The sequence below is a fragment of the Cannabis sativa genome, chromosome 8 (genome assembly GCF_029168945.1).
Source record: "Cannabis sativa cultivar Pink pepper isolate KNU-18-1 chromosome 8, ASM2916894v1, whole genome shotgun sequence".
Classification (NCBI taxonomy): domain Eukaryota; kingdom Viridiplantae; phylum Streptophyta; class Magnoliopsida; order Rosales; family Cannabaceae; genus Cannabis; species Cannabis sativa.
The window spans coordinates 39,917,714-39,938,271 of NC_083608.1; the positions used below are offsets into that span (position 1 = coordinate 39,917,714).

Consider the following 20,558-nt stretch of genomic DNA (forward strand, 5'->3'; position numbering starts at 1 on the left):
CTGGCGACCCACACATCCAGCAACCGACGACTCAAATGAACCCTGAATATGAGATTTTCACCACTAAAACCCTAAAGGATCAAACACATTTCATCGTAGTTGGAGATCTAGAAACATGTTTCTCAAACTGAAAAACTAGTTTCATAATAAACAAATTTTATATGAATTTTGGTATTCGTAACTAGTTTCTTTATTACGAAACTAGTTTTAACTACATGAAAGTAACTGATTTCTTAATTCCATGGTCGGCCAGCCTATTGAGGCCATGGTCAGCCAGCCTTTTGGAGGCCAGGTCGATGTTGCGGTCTAGGACAGTTTAATCCCACGTACACTCAATTGACTTTGCCCCCAACATGATTGATGTAGAGCCTTTATGCACTCCTGTTAATACCTGTTCAACTTCTTACTTGGTAACACATCGTAGAGGTAGTATTGGGATACCACGTCTGTACGTTATGCAGTTCAGGATTGGACACCCAGTAGCTATCCCCCTTATCTTTGCTTTCTGGCAAGTTTTTTTTTTAGAGGTATGTTATTATGGGTTTCATCCATATTGGATGGTTGTCCAACATGTATATTTCTTTTGAAATAGGAATGCTTAATTCTTTAAAGAATTGAGCGGGTATCAAGTTTACCTTGGCTGCCAAGGTAATACTGGCCAGTCGAGCGAGTGCATCGGTAATTGCATATTCTTTGGGGACTTGCCTTTTAATACAACCTTTGAGCTAACTTAACAAGTCTTGAATCTATCTCATATAGACCATCATCTTTTTACCTTGAGCTGTGTATTCACCTAGGACATGACCTATGACTAGTTGAGAGTCGTGGTATATGTCTAAATATTTAGCTCGTGCTTTATGTGCTACCTAAGGCCTGCAATGAGAGCTTCATATTCAACCTCATTGTTAGAAGCTTTGAAACTGACCTTTATTGCCTCGTGCAGCCATTGCCCACAGGTTCCCTAAGGGCCATGCCTGCACCAAGAAGGTCACCAATGCACCTTCTAGGTTGAGTTGTCTTGCTCTTGCTCTCACTTCTTCTCTGGCTCTTGCTTTTCTCCCAAATCTTGAGAGATTTGGGGAGATATGCTTTACATTTAGCCATGAAGCTGGCGAGAGCTTGGCCTTTTATGGCCATGCTAGGTTGACAAGTGGCCTTATATTGGTCGAGCTCGATGGCCTAGGTGCTTTAGGTTTTGGTGACACCTATTGCCATGGCCGGTTGGGATGAATTGCTTTGGGAATTTTGGTAGGAGAGTGAAGCATGCACAATTCTCCTACTTTTTCCTTAGACTTCATGGCATAAGGGAATAGTTGAATGTCCCTTTTTGACCATTATTTTGGCTAGAGCAATGCCTCCAATATTCTCATTGTCGGAGGATCGACAGATATTGTTTGCGCTGGCTGGCATGTCAAACAACACTTGGGGAAGTATGATGCCCTGTGTCTGTTCAACATTGACCTGCCCTCATGTCTAGGCTTGCTGGATAACTTCTTCTAACTTTATGAAGGCATCAGCTCGCTCAAGGAACTCTTTCATGTTGCTCATTAAGATCCTTCTAATATCTTTTTAGAATTTACTCAATGGAAAGATGCCTGCGAATATGGCCGTATATCGAACTTCTTATGTCAGGTCTTTGACCTTGGTGGCCTTAGCCATGAAACCATTGAATGTAGTCTTTCAAAGGATCGTCTTGTCTTCACTTTAATTTGATAAGATCCTTCAGTTGCAAAGGTATTTGTCTTGAGGAAGATAATTGGGTATAGAATTCTTGGGAGAATTCTTCCCAAGAATTAAATCTTCCTAAAGCCAGCTTGAAATACCACTGTTGGGCTATTTTAGCCAGGGTTACCGGAAAGATTCGACATTGCACATCTTCAGATACTTGTTGGAGATTTGTTTAGATCTCAAAGTATTTTAGGTTTGCTAGGGGGTCTTTATTCCTCATGTACATCTTCCAAGTTGGCATCTTGAACGTTGGAAGGGGAAGTGCATTAATGTATGTCGAGAATGATAAGCCCATTGACCTATCTAGTTCAAGGTCTGATAGTTTCGGGCCATCCAAGTCTTTTATCATGTCTCTTATTTGATCCAACTATGATTGCACAGAAGGATATGATGCTGCAAGAACCTGGTTGATTGGCCCTTCTCAATTGGGTTGCAGCCTTGGATTGGCCAAGACCTAGTCAGCCATACCGTGAGAGAAGGTATGTTCAAGGCCAGCCAGCCATGGTAAGATAACTGGCCATGGCCAGCCAGCCCTACCCTAGGCAGTTGTTCATGGTTGGCCAGCCTTATGCTGGGCAATATTTGGTCGCCCGTTCTCCCCTGATTGGCTAGTGTAGTCTGTGTATTGACAGGGGGTAGATCATACCAATTGCTAGAGTTTGGTTGATCTAACTGTCTAAAGTTATTGTATTCACTTTTCGAGTTGTTGTTATATTAGGTGTATCTACCCATTCACGGACCTAGCCGTTTAAAGATTGACCTTTGGAAGACTTGCTCCCGAATGTTCTGGGGAGGAAGTTCACCTTGTTGGCCGACCAGAGGTGTACCACTAAGGGGCTAGCCAGCCAAAGGTTGGCCAAGTAGGGGTGTTGTTGTGCTAGAATTCTCTGACCAGTCCCCCAAGCCGCTGGTTACCAGAGTTTGGTTACTCCTGCCACCGGATCTGTGTGGCATGACTTATTCATCTTCCGGCAGGGAGAGGTCAGTCTTGGTTCCTGCAAAATTTGGTTAGACTGTTTGTCTGTAGACTCTACTCGATCTATCGATTAGTCTCCCTTAAAGAGGATCTCTGATCACATTCTTATTTTGTTTTGTTTTAGTAAATTATAATAAGGTATCTAATTAGTAGTCAATCTTCTCATAAATAATATTCCTAAATTCTCAATTATGTAGTTGTTGTTAGTCTTAAATACTCCAATTTCCTAATAATAGTTTTTTTTTTTTGGTAAGTTCCTAATAATAGTTTAGTTTATAAATGGCAAGCAAAAGTAGGTAAAGTGTTTCTAAAGCGGTGGTTGTTGGTGTACTTGAGATTTTAGGAATTTTAGTATTAAGTCAAACAAATTAGTCCATGACAAGAAAAGAGAAGTTTTATTATTATAATTATTAATCAGCTTGTTTATTAAAAAAAAAAAATAGGTTGCTTATTTATTTTCAATTTTGAGTTCTTATTATTTATTTTTTTTTTTTGAAAAAAACATGATTAATTAACACTAGATTACCAAATTTGTGGGGTGGTCTTATATGCTTTATTTTGTTGGTGTGCAATGTCCAAATTAACTTTTGAAATCTTTTTAATCACTTTGACATAATTTGTCTTTAATTTGTACTAATTTCATGATTACGACATGATATGATGTACACTCTATTCATGAAAAGCCCCACCAATCTTGGAGTATTAGGTGCAATAAAAAATGATGACCATCCATAAATTAAATAAATGATTTTATTTCATATGGTGGGTCATATTTTGTTCAAAATTAATATAAGTAAAGATTTCATTACAAGGATTTCCTTAATTTTAAATGTCGTTTAGAATTTATAAGATACGCATTATTAATTAATAATGCACTAAACCAAATAAGATTCTTCTAGGATATAAAAAAAAAGTATATATAACCATGTACATAGTATTAGTATTTATATGTTTATTAATATAATCCTGTACGTAGTAAATTAGCTAAATCTTATTATTTGTCTTTTTCAGAAGAGACTGTTGGGGTCAAACAACTTAGATATGCAATTTTACTTTTCTTTTTTAGTCAAAACTAAACCATTTTCTTTATATTCTCATATAAACGAGGCTGGTCCATAAAAATAAAATAATAAAAGCTGATAACAGTTTTAGCTACCATATATAACTATTAATTAGATGTGAATAAAACTCAATCTGGTTGAATAATTAATTGATGCATCACAATGAATGGTGCTAAATTATTTTCAAAGACAAGTATACAAAATTTATGTTGTTAAGCATTTATAAACACAACTAATATTTGTCACCATCATCAAAGTTCTTAAATTTTATTAGCTGAGAAGAAACTTCTTAGCTATATCAAATGAGACTAACTAATTCCCCTTTAAAGAAAGACTAATAAATTATTCCATTTCTGACAAATATAATGTATATATACACACAGTATTCCATTAATTGATTATCCTTTATGAAATGAGTGGCCTAAAAAAAGAATATTAAACAAATAAAAAAATAAAACTATTTGGTTAAACTCACCAGTCACCATTTGTAAATCTCAATAAATGTTCGATAAATTAATAATTTCAATAAAAAAATATTTTTAAAAAAATTAGTCTCCATTCGGTTCATTTACTCAATGAATAACATAATTAATGCCTAACATAATATGTAATTTTTACATTGGTTTGGGACACAATGAAAACCATTATTAATACCCTTTCTAAAAAGAGAAATGCTAAAGGGCACCACTGGTGCCTAACACCCTCCTACGTGTCAATATCGCTATTGGTGCAATTAAGTATCGGGTCCCATATAGTTTAATATAATAATTTTTATAGAGTATCGCTAGCCAATTACAAGTCGACACATTTAGAAGGTGCTAGGCACCACTGGTGCCCAATAGCAATGCTCTTCTAAAAAATATCTCTATTAAATGAGCATTGCTATTGGGCACCAGTGGTGCCTAGCACCTTCTAAATGTGTCGACTTGCAATTGGCTAGCGATACTCTATAAAAATTATTATATTAAACTATATGGGACCCGATATTTAATTGCACCAATAACGATATTGACACGTAGGAGGGTGCTAGGCACCAGTGGTGCCCTTTAGCATTTCTCCTATTAAATAACATAAAAATTCATCAAAGAAATGTTTTGAGTCACATTGCATAAGGTCAAAGTTATTGTATAATTACTAAGTCCTATAAATTAGTAATTACATTATATTTTTTAATCAAAAAAAAAAATTACTCCATATTTTAATAAATAATTAATATTTTTATTTCTAAATATTTTATACTATTAAGTTGTGTCTTATACTACATGACTTGTTAATAATATCTCATAAAATATAACTTTTACGGTAATATAGTCATTTCATCACATTTTATTCAATTTTATTGTGAAATGAGTGAAGTAGATGATAATTGATAAATAGATGCAAATTAAATACCTTTCACATTTTACATTATATCTTAAATTAGGTTCTTTATTTTTTCTATATATCATTTAAAATATTATATTTTTCAATATATTTTATTATAAAAACCAAAAAAATTTGAGAAAATTAAATGAAAAAGAATCATAAAAGAGAGAAAAATTATTAAAATAATATTTGAAGAATGCAGAGTGACAATATTCATGAGTTGAAATTTTGTGTTATTTATGAAACCCCTTTTTAACATCATTTCTTTATATATATATATATATATATACTAGGTGAAAGTTACGTGCCTAGCCACGTATTGTTAGTTTTACTTGAAGTTTGGTCTTTTTTTTTCTTTAAGATTTTGGATATATCTTTTGTTTAAGGATTACATCATTTTTTTCGAAAAAAAGAAATTACATTCAACACTTTATTATAATAATGCATTAAAGCTATGATAGTAGTTATGAAATTACAAATAAATTTAATATTGTAAAAATATTTCTTGTGTCACATGAATAGACATGGTCAATAAATTCAGTTTAGAATTCAAAATGCAGAAAGAATCAATGGTACTACTCGTAGTAGTTGGGATGCATTTCACTTTGGCAGAATTAACATTCATTGTGCAACAAGAACTCCAAACAAAATAATATATATGGAAAAAAATGTGCTCTGAAAACCATGGTGAGTTGTATCATCTTCTCATGCTCCTGCAATTTACATAATGAATTCCTATGATGAAAAACATAACATCCAACCCCAAAAAAATAATGATGTAAAAACATATTTTAAGTTCGCAATTTGTTCCAAACAAAAATATATGGAAGGCACTAATGTTTTGAAACCATCATGATAATTTATGGAACTTTTCGTAGTAAAAGAATGACATAATATTTGATTTGTTCTTTATTTATTGTTCCATTCACTTATATATAGAGCTTATAATATTCATAATCATGACATATCATACCTTGCTTAGGGTATATATGTCATGGATTAAACGATATAAATCTTTCAAAATCATCACTCAAAGCCTTCATGTCTGAAGCAAACCGAACTTATCCTGCAGATGATTAAGTAATAAAGCGTGTTCTTTATTTTATCACTCACTAACTCATAAAATAAACAATAAAATTCATAAATTCTCAAACTGTAAACAATAAAACTAAGCAACAACAAATAATAAATAGACTGAAAATCAAAGGCACTCACATTCTGAATCTAGGAATACAAAGTATATGAGAGACCACAAATACCTCAATAATTGGTCTATTTGGGAATGTGATTCAAGCTTTGGCGAGTCAAGAATGGAATGAACATTATGATTCCATCGAACTACTACCTTCCAACCCTTTCCGTTCCCAAATCGACCTGGTTTCGAAGCCTCTGCCTCAGCCACCACCATCTCCCTAGAAACCGAATCAATGTTTGCAAGCACACCACCGACCATGACGCCATCATCGAGACTCAGCAAGCAATTAACAGAAATCCTAATCTAAAAACCCCCTCATAAGCAATCAACCAGCAACACCATTAAGAAAAAGGCATGAACTTGTAAAGTTGAGAAAAAAGTATGAATAAGATAAACCTGATAATCAGCTATGAATAATAAACATGAAAAAAATGCATGAACTTGTGAAGTTGAGGGAATAAATTATTACAAATGTAGAAATTAATTCAATACATAAGAATAAAAATGTCCAAAACTAAATCCCTACATAATAAATAAGATTAAAACATTCTTTCATATAGAAATGATAAGGATAACCCATACCAATCCAAATATACTGTGCAAAAATAATTACACACTAATGCAAGTGTAGTAGTATAAAGTTCTTGTAATAAGCAAATAAAAGTTTGGCACATACAAATTTTTTTGCAAGATAGCTTGCACACAGTTCTAGAAGATAATCGTTGGCTGCAATGAATTTTAATTAGTAAAAATTTAATACCAAACTCTAAACATTTACTAAAGCACTTCCAATCTCCCCTATCTGAATGATAGCTGGATCATTGTTAATTGGTGGTGTAGGTTAAGCAGGGTGAGTGGGTGGAGAAGATTTGACCTGCAAATCCTGTAAAATAATAATAATAATAATAATAATGTCAATGGCTCATCTCAAGAGTGGGGAAAAATCAGCAAATATTCCACAAGTACACATTTTCTTTGTCTGAACATCATCAACTTCCACTAATAAGATCATGAAAAAATAAAAGCAATGGGGTATAACAATTTAGGGAATTAATAATTCTCACCAACATATTGTCAAGTGTCAACAAAAAGTTAATCATGTCTAAAAAGAAATGTCAAAATACCATGGACCTGTTTAGAATTATAAGGACAAAAAATACCTAGAATTATTTAACTTTAACTATGGAACTATCTAACATATACCGCTAAGGATAGGTTCAAGCCAATATTCTTATATTTAAGTTACAATATATAAAATACCTTGATTTCACTTCCAGGGAATAATATATATTCATAGACTTTGTCACTTGGTGGAATTTGTGATCATCCTTTTTCTTTCCTTCTATTCTAAGGATCGTACTGCCATTAATGAAGCAAATTACAAAGTGAGTACAGAAAGAAATATACATATAAGAAAACTCTACGGAGAAACAAAAAAGTCCCTTTTTATGAGACTTAAAAACTTGCAACAACTTACTAATAAGAATGTTGTGTGAAATTTAAGCAAGATCTTAAATTCTATACAGACAAAGGTAGTGTGAATTTGAGATTAAGAATGCCTCCATATCTGATCTCACTCTTGGAAGTCAAACATATCAAGCTCCCTATATACGAATCGACTGCTAAGCTCGATCGAGAAGCACTCTCAGTAGCCATACCCTATGAGTCGAAACTTCAGAGCATGGATATAAGAAACAATAGAGAGAGGAGAAGGGGAAGATACAGGTTTTTTAGGGTTTGTGATTATTTGGTCTTTTCCTTAGGATGGAAAAGGAAAAAGATCATAAATATAAAAGTTTCAATTCCCTTTTACACCGTTCACCCAATGGGAGGCCACCACATTGACGCAATCTTGGACTTGTTGGTCTTTTCAGCAAGGAATTGTATCCTCTATCCATCTCCCCCTTACCTGTCTATCGCATCTCAACACCCCGATTCGGTTCGTCGATCTCTTCACCGATGAATCGTAGAGAAGAAAGAAGAATTACAATAAATGGGGATCAAGAATCGGAGAGAATGGTCTTTGATTTCATGCAGTGATTGAAATATCAATATAGATTTAAGAGAAAAGAAAAAGGAATCTTGTTCTCGGTTTGAATCGCAATATGTTTGTTTGTAGGTTTGAAGAAAGAGAAGAACAAGTCAATCGCGATATTAGTTTTTAATGATAATATTAATAAGTTAACGGCGTTAATGATAACGTTAAAAAAATGAAAAGATCGTTAAACCAAGAAATGCCGTTAGATAGGCACTTTTAATATATAAAGATAAAGATATATATATATATATTTTATATTTTAGCTAATGAGACGTGAATGTTCTAAATGAAATTATGCACTATTAAACTTTTCCATTATCGGTAAAAGAAAAATAGAAGAATCAAAATGGTAGCAATATTTGTTTTTTTTTTTATCATGTAAGAAGTGTGTGTAAATTATTTTTAAAAAAGTATATGCTTTTTCTTTTTGGTTTTGTTTAATAACTAGTTAATGCCATAAATCAGGCTGGGAAGTAAACCAATTGATATTGGAAAAAGTGCAAGAAAGAAGAAATTAAGGAGGAGACAAAGAGACGATCGATCCATTTGTCGATGCCAAATCTCATAAAAGTAACATCACTCCACTCTACTTTGACTCCACTCTACTACACTCACCACACTCCACATCGTTTTCTATTTTTAGAACAACATACACACTAAATATTGCTACAATCACGCTAAGCTATGGTAACTAAATACATATAAATATTTATTGTTTTTATTTATAACCAAAAAAGCACATACAAACACACTGCCATGTGAATCTCACATGCATAAAAGAGTCCCATGGAGTCATCAATACTACAATAGACAAAGTTTTCATTTTTTCTCCTCTTCTTTTTTTCAAACTCAAACAAGAGTTTTCTTTCACTTTCACTTTTCCTTTTCCTTTCCCATTCTCTGTTTTTTTTTCCCTTTGGGGGAAAAATAATAGACATGGTGAAGGAGGAAGAGAAGAAGAAGAAGAACCAGTACCTTCACAATTCTACCAAAGTTTCAAAATTTTCATCAAATCCCATTTTCCTATCACAATGTAGTCTTGTACTATTTCTTTTTCAAGCCTTCATTTTGGCCAAAGTGGAAGCTTTCAACTATGGTGATGCCCTCACAAAAAGCCTCCTCTACTTCGAGTCACAAAGGTCCGGTCGCTTACCGTACAATCAAAGGGTCACTTGGCGAGACCATTCGGGCCTAACCGACGGTCTGGAACAAGGAGTACGTGCCCAAATCTCAGCCCTCCATTCTCTCCATTTGTCCAAAATTGCCAAAAGAAAAAAAAAAACAAAAAACTATTTTTTTTATACGCATTTAATAATAAAAAAAAATTGTACCAAAACCAGTTGTACACATAATTATATTTAGTATTAACAATGTGGGCACTTTTTGATTTTCTGTTTAGGTAGATTTGGTAGGAGGATATTATGATGCCGGAGACCACGTAAAGTTTGGTCTTCCGATGGCTTTTACGGTTACAATGCTCTCTTGGAGTGTCATCGAATTCCGGCAAGAGATCGCCGCCGGTGGCGAGCTCCGGCACGCCATGGAAGCCATCAAGTGGGGTACTGATTACTTCATCAAAGCTCACACTAGCCCAAATGTGTTGTGGGCAGAGGTATGTATATTATGCTATAATATATATAATTAAAATTTTGTATGCGTGACAATTTAGTTAATTTTTAATTTTTTTATTATTATATAGGTAGGAGACGGAGACACTGACCACTACTGTTGGCAACGCCCGGAGGACATGACAACATCTCGGCAAGCTTACAAGATCGACGAGAACAATCCCGGGTCGGATCTCGCCGGAGAAACGGCTGCAGCCATGGCTGCTGCTTCCATAGTTTTTAAGTCCACAAACCCACATTACTCTCACCTACTTTTACAGCATGCCCAACAGGTAATTTTATAATTATGGTGGACCATTTTATGTTAATGAGGTATTAAATGGGTTGGTTCAAATTAAAGCTAGCTAGTAGTAGTTTTAATTTTGATTATTAATTGGTAATTTTTGTGGGCAGTTATTTGAATTTGGAGACAAGTACAGGGGAAAGTATGATGGTAGTGTGGGAGTAGTGAAGAATTACTATGCGTCGGTGAGTGGATATATGGATGAATTGTTATGGGCAGCTCTGTGGCTATACAAGGCCACCGACAATGAAGTGTACTTGAATTATGTTATTGACAAGGCTCATTTCTTTGGGGGTACTGGTTGGGCCATATCTGAGTTCAGCTGGGATGTTAAGTATGCTGGCCTTCAATTACTAGCCACCAAGGTAATCTTTTTAAATTTTTAAAATTTTTTCAAAATTCCAATTCATAACAAATAGTTAAAAGTAAAAAACCCTTCTACTTTGAGGACAAGGAAGGAAGGAGTTTGCATACATGGGACCTACTACTACTATTACTACATTTATTTATTTTGGGTTCACTCTCACTCGCTACTCTCGATAGGTGTCTTCTTAGTTTTGGTCTATAAAAATCTTATTGAGATTTTGCTTTTTTCCTATATTCAAAGAAGAAATAATTACACAACTTTAGGAATAAAGTTCAAACAACAAGTATGCCCCACTTAATAATAGGGTTACATTACATCGCGCATAGACTTACCATTTCAACAGAGAAATGAGAAGGTTCTGTTTTGTACTTTTTTTTAATGGTAGAAGTAATATTTTCCAGTTTGGAGAAAAATACGTACCAAATTTATTTATAATAACATATATATACAGGGCATAATTGGGATTGTATAAATGGTCATATCGAACATCTGTAATTGCTTCAGCAATGGCTGAGTTTGTATCAATAATGTTTGATGATTATTGTCTCACCCATTTTAGTGGAGCCCGATGTTTCATTTTAATTAATTCCAACTCCAATGAATGTAATATTTAATTACAAATTTAAAGATTTTCATATTTGACACATACCCTTTCTTTGTGTGCAGTTATTAATGGAAGAAAAACACAGAGATCATCAGAGTCGAACAATTCTAGAGCAATATCGATCAAAAGCAGAATACTACATTTGCTCAAGCCTAAACAAGAACAATGCGAGCAACAACGTAGAACGAACCCCGGGTGGCTTACTCTATATCCGCCAATGGAACAATATGCAGTACGTCTCAACGGCGTCGTTTCTTCTCACAATCTACTCTGACCTTCTCAAGACCTCAGGTGGTGGTCAACAGCTCAGCTGCCACGCTGGAATGGTGGGCCCCGATGAAATCTTCAGCTTCGCTAAATCACAAGTGGACTACATTTTGGGCTCAAACCCAATGAACATGAGCTATCTAGTGGGCTTTGGCCCAAAATACCCACAAAGGGTTCACCATAGAGGGGCTTCGATTGTGTCGTTTAGGGAGAGCAAAGGGTTCATTGGGTGTACCCAAGGCTATGACTACTGGTACGGACGAGAGGAGCCCAACCCGAATGTGCTGGTCGGGGCCTTAGTTGGAGGACCCGATTCACAGGACAATTTTGGTGATGAAAGGAAAAATTATATGCAAACTGAGGCCTGTACTTACAATACGGCACCATTAGTAGGAGTTTTTGCCAAGTTGTCACAATCAGAGGACCAAAAATTGGCTACTCATCAAAGTTTGGATTTGATTGCTTCTTATTAAGAATAGTTTTGGGCTTGGGTTCTTTTCTAATTGTGGGTGAACCAAGGTTCTCCCCTCGTTTTTTATATCTTAAATTGTTTTTTCTTAAAGTGTTCATAATACTAGAAAGTTTTTTTTTGTTTCTTTTTTGAAAAAAAGTTAAAGCCAAAAAAAAAAAAGTTGAAATAAAGATGCAAAATTTGTCCATTGTTATGATGAAATATACTTATCTATACGTCTTATCATACCAGGCTGCAAATGTAATGGAGAATATATTTTTTTTTTATGATTTAGATAATTCGATATTTGATGCAATTGTGATTTTGTTTTAATAAATTTATATTGTACATGTTGAACGATAAAAAAAAAAAAATAAATAAATAAATTTATTATTATTTCATTATTGGTTTTTAAAATAATAATAATAATAAAAAATAAATATCAGTCAAATAGAGAGAAAATAGGATCTCAACTCCCCACTCTCCTATTTTTACTCGATAAAAAAAAATAATAATTTTATTGGAAAAAATAGGGTCTATAAATAGGAGAAGTTGAGAACAGAAAAAAGGATCGACACTTTAAAAAAAAAATTCTGAGAAAGAGAGAAAAGAAACACAGAGAAAAAAATATAAACGATACTTTTTTTGGCAACAATCAAGAAAGCTTCAAGGGTAAGTATTCATGGAATGAACTCATTCTTATTTCTTTTTTTTTTCTTTTGATGTTTATCTTGCTCCTCTCTTGTTCTTTTTTTTTATTTCTTTCTTCATTTATGGAATGCCCTCATTCCATAAATGAAATTGGATGCCCTCATCCATGGAATGCCCTCATTCCACAAAAAATTGGATGCCCTCATCCATGGAATGCCCTCATTCCACAAAAAATTGGATGCCCTCATCCATGGAATGCCCTCATTCCACAAAAAATTGGATGCCCTCATTAGAGATGGAAATTGGTCGGTTAATGTACGGGGAATGCAATCCCCGCCCCCATCCCCGTTATCTATTTATACCCCATCCCCGCCCCATCCCCGTCTAATAACCAACGGATTAGGGGTAGGGGAATACCCATCGGTTATGGGGAACCCATCGGGTATCCATTAAGGTAAAGTGAAAAAACAAATTAATTTAAAATAATTGAAAAAAATAAGTTAAACTAATATTCTCACAAATATTTATTATGCATTCATAATTCATAGAAGATAAAAAATAAACCTACTTAAAAAAAGCATAACCTAATAGAAAATAAAAACTAAATATGTGTCAAAGTTTGAAAAAAAAAAAAACCAAAAAAATTATATATATCTATATCGGGGTCGGATATGGTGCGGATAGTATTATCCCCACCCCCGCCCCATCCCCGCTTCGGGTATTGAAATTGTCCCCCACCACCGCCCCATTAACCACTAAGATGGGGAATCCCCACCCCATTAGGGGCGGGTCCCCGCGGTTACCCATCCCCGCGGTATAAATTTCCATCTCTAGCCCTCATCCATGGAATGCCCTCATTCCACAAAAATTGGATGCCCTCATCCATGGAATGCCCTCATTCTACCAAAAAATTGGATGCCCTCATTCATGGAATGCCCTCATTCCATAAAAAAAAAATGGATGATCTCAGTCATAAAGTCATTATCAAAATTATTTGCAATAAAATATATTTTGATTGAAAAAGTTAAATACCTTACTGGTACTCTAGACCAGTCAAAAAATTTTGTGTGGTTAAAGAATCCCGCGCAGTTGTGAATTTAAGGGTGATTAAAAGAACCTAAAAAAAATGAGATTGAATTAATTTGCAAAATAATATATATATGTACGTACAAAAATCTGGTCAGGTTATAAAATTAGTACATATAGCATGCATATAAGTGTGAGATTGGTATAGGAATACATATAAACATGTAATATATATATAGGCAGCCGATTTTGTGCCCATATATGCAAAACACGGATTGGAATCCGTTGTACGGCAGGGGGGCCCCACCGTACTTTTAAATGTTTTTTAATTTTTGAAATGTAAGTGGTAACCGGTTGTTGTAGGTGTGATTACCGGTTGGGAGTTTATTTTTTTAATTATAAAATAATTAGGTACGGAAAAAGTACAAAATGGTACTGTTTGTGTTCGTTAGAGTACAAAAAGGTACATCAGTCTTCTTGTTCTGGCAGTTGATGGTACGAAAATACTTTAGGCAGTGGGTCCATGTTGTCGGATTAAGGCTATTTTGGTATTTTCCTTCATTCATAAGATCATATGTATATGTGGGATGGTAATTAAGTACATTATATAGAGTACCGTGTACATTACTTATTTCTGCGTGATGTTTAGTAAAATTAGTGTACATAATATCACGTACCGAGTACAAAATTTCACGTACCGAGTACGTTTATTTACGTTTCGTAGTATATTGTTTAGAAATTTTTTTTTAGTGATGAAATTATTTGTTGTTATACATTGAGTTTTTAGTTGGTGTAATTTTGTAATTGTAAATATTTCGTATATTAAAAATTACCAGAAAAATATATTTTTTCACCTTATAAGATTCAGTTTTTTTTCCTAGGCATAATTTAGTTGTTCGTCAATAATAATTTTGAGGTTTGGTGAAGATGAGAGAATTACCTTAAACACAGCAAACATAACAAGAAGTATATAAATGTAGAATTTTTGAAGCAATAAGTAGAGTCATAAACGTTAAAACAACAATGGCTAAAAGTAGCTAGTTATAAGAATGACCATAGTAAGACTCTTGTGTGGAGGAAGGCGGTTCCGGGAAATACGCGTTGGAGTGGTCATTGAATGAGTCGGATCCGGTTGATTGTTTGGAGGTTGTTGCCCCTGAGATCCAGTGTTATGTTGACGATTTGGGCACCGTCGATAATCATGGTCTGATGAGCGACAAATGCGACAATGTCTTGAGTTTCTTAGGATCTGCTCCCCGTTTGGTCATTCCCTTGTATTTCCCGTACCCTTTGTTCTCACAACTTCGGGGTCTTTAATAATGTTGGGGTTGCTACGATATCTTCCAGGTTGTGGCGTCTCTCCTTCCGGATTGGAATTCAAGTCAAATTCTTCCTTGAACATTAGAGTTAGTCGTTCAAGCTCTTCCTTTGCACGGTTGTACGAGTCCTCTGATTTCGCTGCATAGAAAGTGAAGTTATAAGTCAGTGAACTGAGAGATCCAAACCTAGCCATCTCGTAAATGTGCTGTTGTGGTTGTGCTGGCGGGTTAAAATGTAGGTGGAGATTTATCTTTGCGGATTTGCTCCATCGCTTCATGAGAAGAGAATTAGGTATTCTTCTCATGTTTAATCTTTTCATTGTAGCCCATAAATGTCTACAAGGGTACCCTTGACTTTCATAGAGCAAGCAAGCTACGGTGCGGTGCTCGTCGGCCTTCACGGTAATGAACTCGGTATTGGACGTCGGATGCCGGAACTTTCCAATGGTGAATATACGCCACTCTCCTTCTTGCTCTTGAGTTAGGACAAAATAGTTATTCTCTAAATCAAGCTCGGCAACCTTGTGGTACATAGTTCTTGTGTAGAATTCGGCACATTGGTTGTAGTAAGTGGTCAAGCATGTAGGATTAGGTGGGTGAGGTCGAGTGCATCTACTTTTGAAGTCATTTGCGGTCTCGTTGTGTACGAGCTTTGAGGCTTGTCATATCTCTGGTTGTTACAAATTCACGCAAGCAATAATTCTTCTCTAAAAATTTTTTTAGAGCGGAGTTGATGGATTCGCAACGTTGTGTGGTTCTCATTCCTGCAACGAATGAACCCCTTAAATACGTTTCTGCCCATTGTTGTCTTGACTCGAATGTTGTTTGACACCATTCATTATACGGTAGTTGTTGGGTTTGGATGACGTCTAACCATCTTGCTTCAAATTCTTCCTCCTCGTAGTAGTTGTACATGAGATCCTTAAATGTTTTTAAGAAGATCGGATCTTTAACCTTTTTCGAAGCATTTGTATTGAAATGCCAAGCGCAGAGACGGTGTGTAACATCAGGCATGTGTTCAACGATAGCCTGTTTCATGGCCGCATCTTGGTCAGTAACTACAACACTTGGCTTCTTATCTCCATGGCATTCTAGAAATTTTTGAAGTAGCCAAGAATATGATGGAAGCTTCTCGTGGAGGAGGAGAGCAAATCCGAAGATGCATGTGTTGAAATGGTGGTTGACGCCAATGAGAACAGTGAGGGGCTTATTGTACTCATTCGTCATGTAGGTTGTGTCAAATCCTAGTACATCCCCAAAAGCTACATAGTCCACGCGTGAGTTTCCATCCGCCCGTAATAAGTTAGCCAAGCGATTCTCGTCGTCAACCTGATAGACAACGAAGAAATTAGGATCCTTCTCTGCGAGACAATCAAGAAATCCCAGAGCCCCTTCTGAGTCCGTCTCTATCTTCTCTTCTCGCTTCGCACCAGCAACCCTGTTGTACACATCTCGAAGTTGACATGGCATTTTCTCGTAACCTCCACTTTGCAAAGCAACATGAGACATTATGTTGGCAGTTTTAATTCCTACGGAGTTCATCGACCTGACTTGGGCAAGCAACCCATTGGAGACAACTCTATATGATCTCAAAAATTGTACCTCACTTGATGAAGCCAACTCGTGATTGTGCATTGTGCTGAACTCTTTGCATTTCCAAGTGTTAGACGGTTGTGTGAGTAAAATACGCATTGCTGCCTGACATCCGGTTCTAGTGACATCATGAGGTCTTTTTTTCTTGGTGTGTCCGTGATGCGATTTTTTTCGAACCCTCGAACAACAAACCCACCTCCGCATTACAATGACCCCATGAGAACGTCGTACATCGTCTTTCCTTGTGCCGAAACCCATCCGTTTCGCATACATTTCGTAGAATGCTTCCCATTTTTCCAGTTTGTCGAGACTCTTGCCTAGCACGTCCTGTATCTCAATCTCATTCACTGGTTTTATGATGTTTAGCTCTGCTGTGATGGTTTCCCATTCATAAGTGTGTTCGTCATTCATGTTGGCTTGTTATTGATTTGTAAGAATTGTAGATGAGGAGTAAGGTGTAGAGGGTCGAGGGGATTGAAATTAGATTTTGTGAGTATAGAAGGTGAGATAATAGGGTTGTGTGGAGTTGGTGATCACATTTAAAGGCTGTTGGTGATATTAATGGGCCTCTTCAATATTACAATCTGAACTCAACTCCTCTCGTACGTCATAACAGTATAATAGTACAAATTGTTTTAATTTCATTCCACATGTAATTGTGAAATAAGTTTATTTGACGAAAAATTTGAAGGGTTGATGTTATTGAGTTGAAAGGTTTGGTGGTGGGATTTAAATAGATTGGGGTTATGTTAATGGGCGTTCACCTAAGTTTTTCAATGTTGTGAACCATATTCGTACGTCCGAAGTAAAACATTGTACTTTTATTGTTTTTGGAAAAAAATATGTTAAGAAAAGAAGAAAATTTTAATAAATGGTTAGTTGTTCACATTTAAATCCATTGGGCTTATATTAATGGGCCTATACCAACATCTTTTAATGAATTCAACCATTCCTGTACTTTACGAAGATAACGCAGTACTATTATGAAAACCCCATGCGTGTACACGTGTATTAAAGTGATGACTTATTTTAGTAGAATGGGTAGTTTTACTGATTTATATATGTTGGGGATTTATTTATGTTGGGCTGATATTAATGGGCCCTTCACCTACATCTTCTTATAAGTTAAACCATCGTCGTACGTTAGAACGATGCGAGTAGGACATTAGGTTTTTTGGAAAAACGGCATTGATGAATAATGTTGACATTTGACCATACTACGTACGCCTACACGTGTATTTAATTGTGTAATTCAGAGATTTAAGCACCCCTCTTTTGACACATCACATTTGCCCAATGGAGTACATCCCAATGGAGTACAGCTAACTAGAAAACGTACTATAGGGTTATTCTCCACGACTTATATAAGACACTTGAGACGTTTTCCAATCCAGCATCAAGTTTATAGAGAAATTAATTTGTAACTTAGTTATTAGCATTACAATATATCAAGTATGAGTTCAGGTCCACACTGGGTTATTTTCAATAGACCAAATGAAGGTATCTATAGTACGTACGAAGATGCTGTAAGCAAAAACACTACTTCTGATGCGTCCATAAAAATAATTCGTTATGAATCTTTCATAGAAGCTTTTTCTGCTTTATGTCTACATGGAGAGACGGGAGAATGCTTCTTGGGCGAGAAAGTTAGAGAACTTTCTTTGTGTTAATGAGTTTCCCCGCATGTGGGATTCGATGATGATAATGATGAAGAGGCTATCCTTAATTCGTTTGCTCCTTTGTTTGATGAGGGTGAATGTTACGGTGCAATTAAATCACCCGAACGGGACAATGTGAAAGATTCGGCGAGAAAGGTGAGGACCGAAATGGAGATGATATAGAAGTTGGAGACAAAGGAGGAGTGGATACTTCTCCCAAAAACGATAAATGATGCACTGTGTTAGTGTCCAAGTTATGTTATTTTATATTTTAAGCTATAATGTTGTACGATCAGTATTTGTTATGAAATATGTACTTTGGTTTATTTTGGAGTATTAATGTCACTTTCCTCATTAATTAATTGTGGAAGTAAAAGTGAAGTGAATCATTGTGAAATCACAACTGCAAACAGAAAGCAAAAAAACTTAAAATAATATAGTAAAGTTACAAACAAGTAGATATATAATAGAAGTGCTTCAATCTCATTAAATGGCCTAACAAAAAGTTGATTCAACGGCCATATGAGATGAGTTGTAACAAAAGTACGGTATATATATATGAAAAATACCACGGCGAAACCGAACGGATGTTCAATCAAGTTCTATAACTTGAGGGAACTTCCTTTGAGACGGAGGGCTATTGTCTCTGAACGGGGACTTTGGTCGTGAAGGGCTTTCTCTTGGAGTAGTGCTTGGTGATTCTTGTTTCACATGAAGTAGGTAGTGGGGAATGGACACCTCGGTGTAGTCGAGAATGTCATCCATGATACCCTCTAATTTTTCTCTTGAACTGTTGGCTTCTTGCATGGCGTGGGCTGAATGGTACAGATGTTCCGCGAGTTTGTATGACTCTTGCTTGGCCTCCGTGGCTCGTAAATGAGCCTTCTTTATAATTTTTTCGTGTTCGTGGAGAACAGACTCGAGCCTTGCACAGTTAGGACATCCTGAGATGGAGGCTGAACGGAGTCTTGGACTCCGTGACGGTGTACCTACGTGTCTTGTGGAAGAAAAAGGATGCGGTGGGGATTTTTGAGGACTTGTTTCAAAAGGGTTGAAGTTTTGGTAAGGGTCCATTTGATGTAGGTAACAGTAAAACGGGGTTTGATAAAAATGCTTAGTAAATAGACATAACCTTTACTTATATAGTGGGTTGGTGGGTTGATGTACACGTGATTGGGTTGATGTAATAATATTGGTTTTCTTTTTCCGAATTTAACCATTTCATAGTTAATAAATTTTGACAATGGTAATATTTACCCATTTATTAGTTAACCAATTTTAATAGAAGGAGAAGGTGAATCAAATCCCACAAACAAAATCTAAGCAATATCGGGAAAGTACTAAGTGATGTGACATGTTTATATTAAAAACAAAATTACGTACGGTTTTATGATTTAAATAATAATTTCCAGAATTAAAGTAAAAATAAAATGCTTTTAAGTATTAGTACAGATGGAAGACATAATGAATGATGTGAATTGATTTATTACAGCCGTATAAAAATGTCACATCACCATCTTCAAGTAATAAGTACACGGTTTGAAACATGACAAATAGTGTTTTTATTTTTCAATCTAAATTTCAAAATAATACCCAGATTTTGTTTTTCAAAATATTTAACTAAATCAAGAATTTTTATGTAGACCCACCTTTTGAGTTTATAAAAACATAAAATTGTTTTCAAATCTTAAATAATAAGAGGAGTCACTCTGAATTTTTCTGGTTTTGTTTTTATTTTTTTTAAAATTGTTTAAAATAATGATAATATAAAACATACTTTGAAGTTTTGAAAAATTAAAAAATATTTGTTTGATGTAATTTTGTAAAAACAGAAATTATTTATTTATTCTTTCTTTTTTTCTTAGAAAATAAACTTCAATAAAAAAATTAATAAATATATTCATTAAAAAGGAAATGCATTTTAAAAGTTTTTTCAATAATAATGAGATAAAGTAATTTGGAAAAAAAATAATTGATGAAATTAAACTCCGACAAATAACTTTTTGGTGTTCTCAAAATTTTATATTTTTTTAATTTTTTTTTTTTTTAAAAAAAATCTTCTGAAAATATTGTCGAACACTTATAATTGTAGGCATTATTAAAAAAAAATTTCAGTTGTTAAGAATAAAATTTATTTTTTAATTATAGTGCCAAAACACCATCTAAATAATTTGTCAAAATGAGTATTTGCCTTCTTTTTTGTTAAATGTTGTATTAATTTAAATTTACTAGCCTAAATTTAAATAAGAACACAAAATGTTTCTAAATAAAATATTATATATAAAAAAAAAATCAATATTAATTGAACATAAAGATCAAATGTGAGGTCCCATGCACCATATGCATTA

General features: G+C 34.8%; 2 protein-coding genes and 1 long non-coding RNA gene across 4 annotated transcripts; 1 reads left to right on the plus strand and 2 right to left on the minus strand.

Moving 5' to 3' along the window:
- Nucleotides 1–5,456: 5,456 nt before the first annotated feature.
- On the minus strand, nucleotides 5,457–8,484 carry LOC115718517 (uncharacterized). 2 transcript variants are annotated; one of them, XR_009684163.1, is made up of 4 exons: nucleotides 7,586–8,483; nucleotides 6,390–7,208; nucleotides 6,104–6,196; nucleotides 5,457–5,843 (listed from the first exon to the last, which is right to left on the minus strand). It is a non-coding gene; the product is annotated as an uncharacterized LOC115718517 (long non-coding RNA). The 2 variants fall into 2 exon arrangements; XR_009684162.1 differs by lacking the exon at nucleotides 5,457–5,843 and having other exon boundaries at nucleotides 6,000–6,196; nucleotides 7,586–8,484.
- Nucleotides 8,485–8,831: 347 nt separating this feature from the next.
- Nucleotides 8,832–12,171, plus strand: LOC115699646 (endoglucanase 11). Its single transcript, XM_030627150.2, has 5 exons — nucleotides 8,832–9,578; nucleotides 9,763–9,975; nucleotides 10,063–10,263; nucleotides 10,385–10,639; nucleotides 11,308–12,171. The coding sequence occupies exons 1-5, from the start codon at nucleotides 9,300–9,302 to the stop codon at nucleotides 11,983–11,985; spliced, it is 1,626 nt and encodes a 541-aa protein (XP_030483010.2). The 5' UTR covers nucleotides 8,832–9,299; the 3' UTR covers nucleotides 11,986–12,171.
- A 3,412-nt stretch (nucleotides 12,172–15,583) lies between these two features.
- LOC133030610 (protein FAR1-RELATED SEQUENCE 5-like) lies at nucleotides 15,584–16,963 on the minus strand. The gene has a single exon (XM_061103408.1). It carries the CDS (start codon nucleotides 16,961–16,963, stop codon nucleotides 15,584–15,586), a length of 1,380 nt encoding a protein of 459 aa, XP_060959391.1.
- Between the last annotated feature and the right edge of the window lie 3,595 nt (nucleotides 16,964–20,558).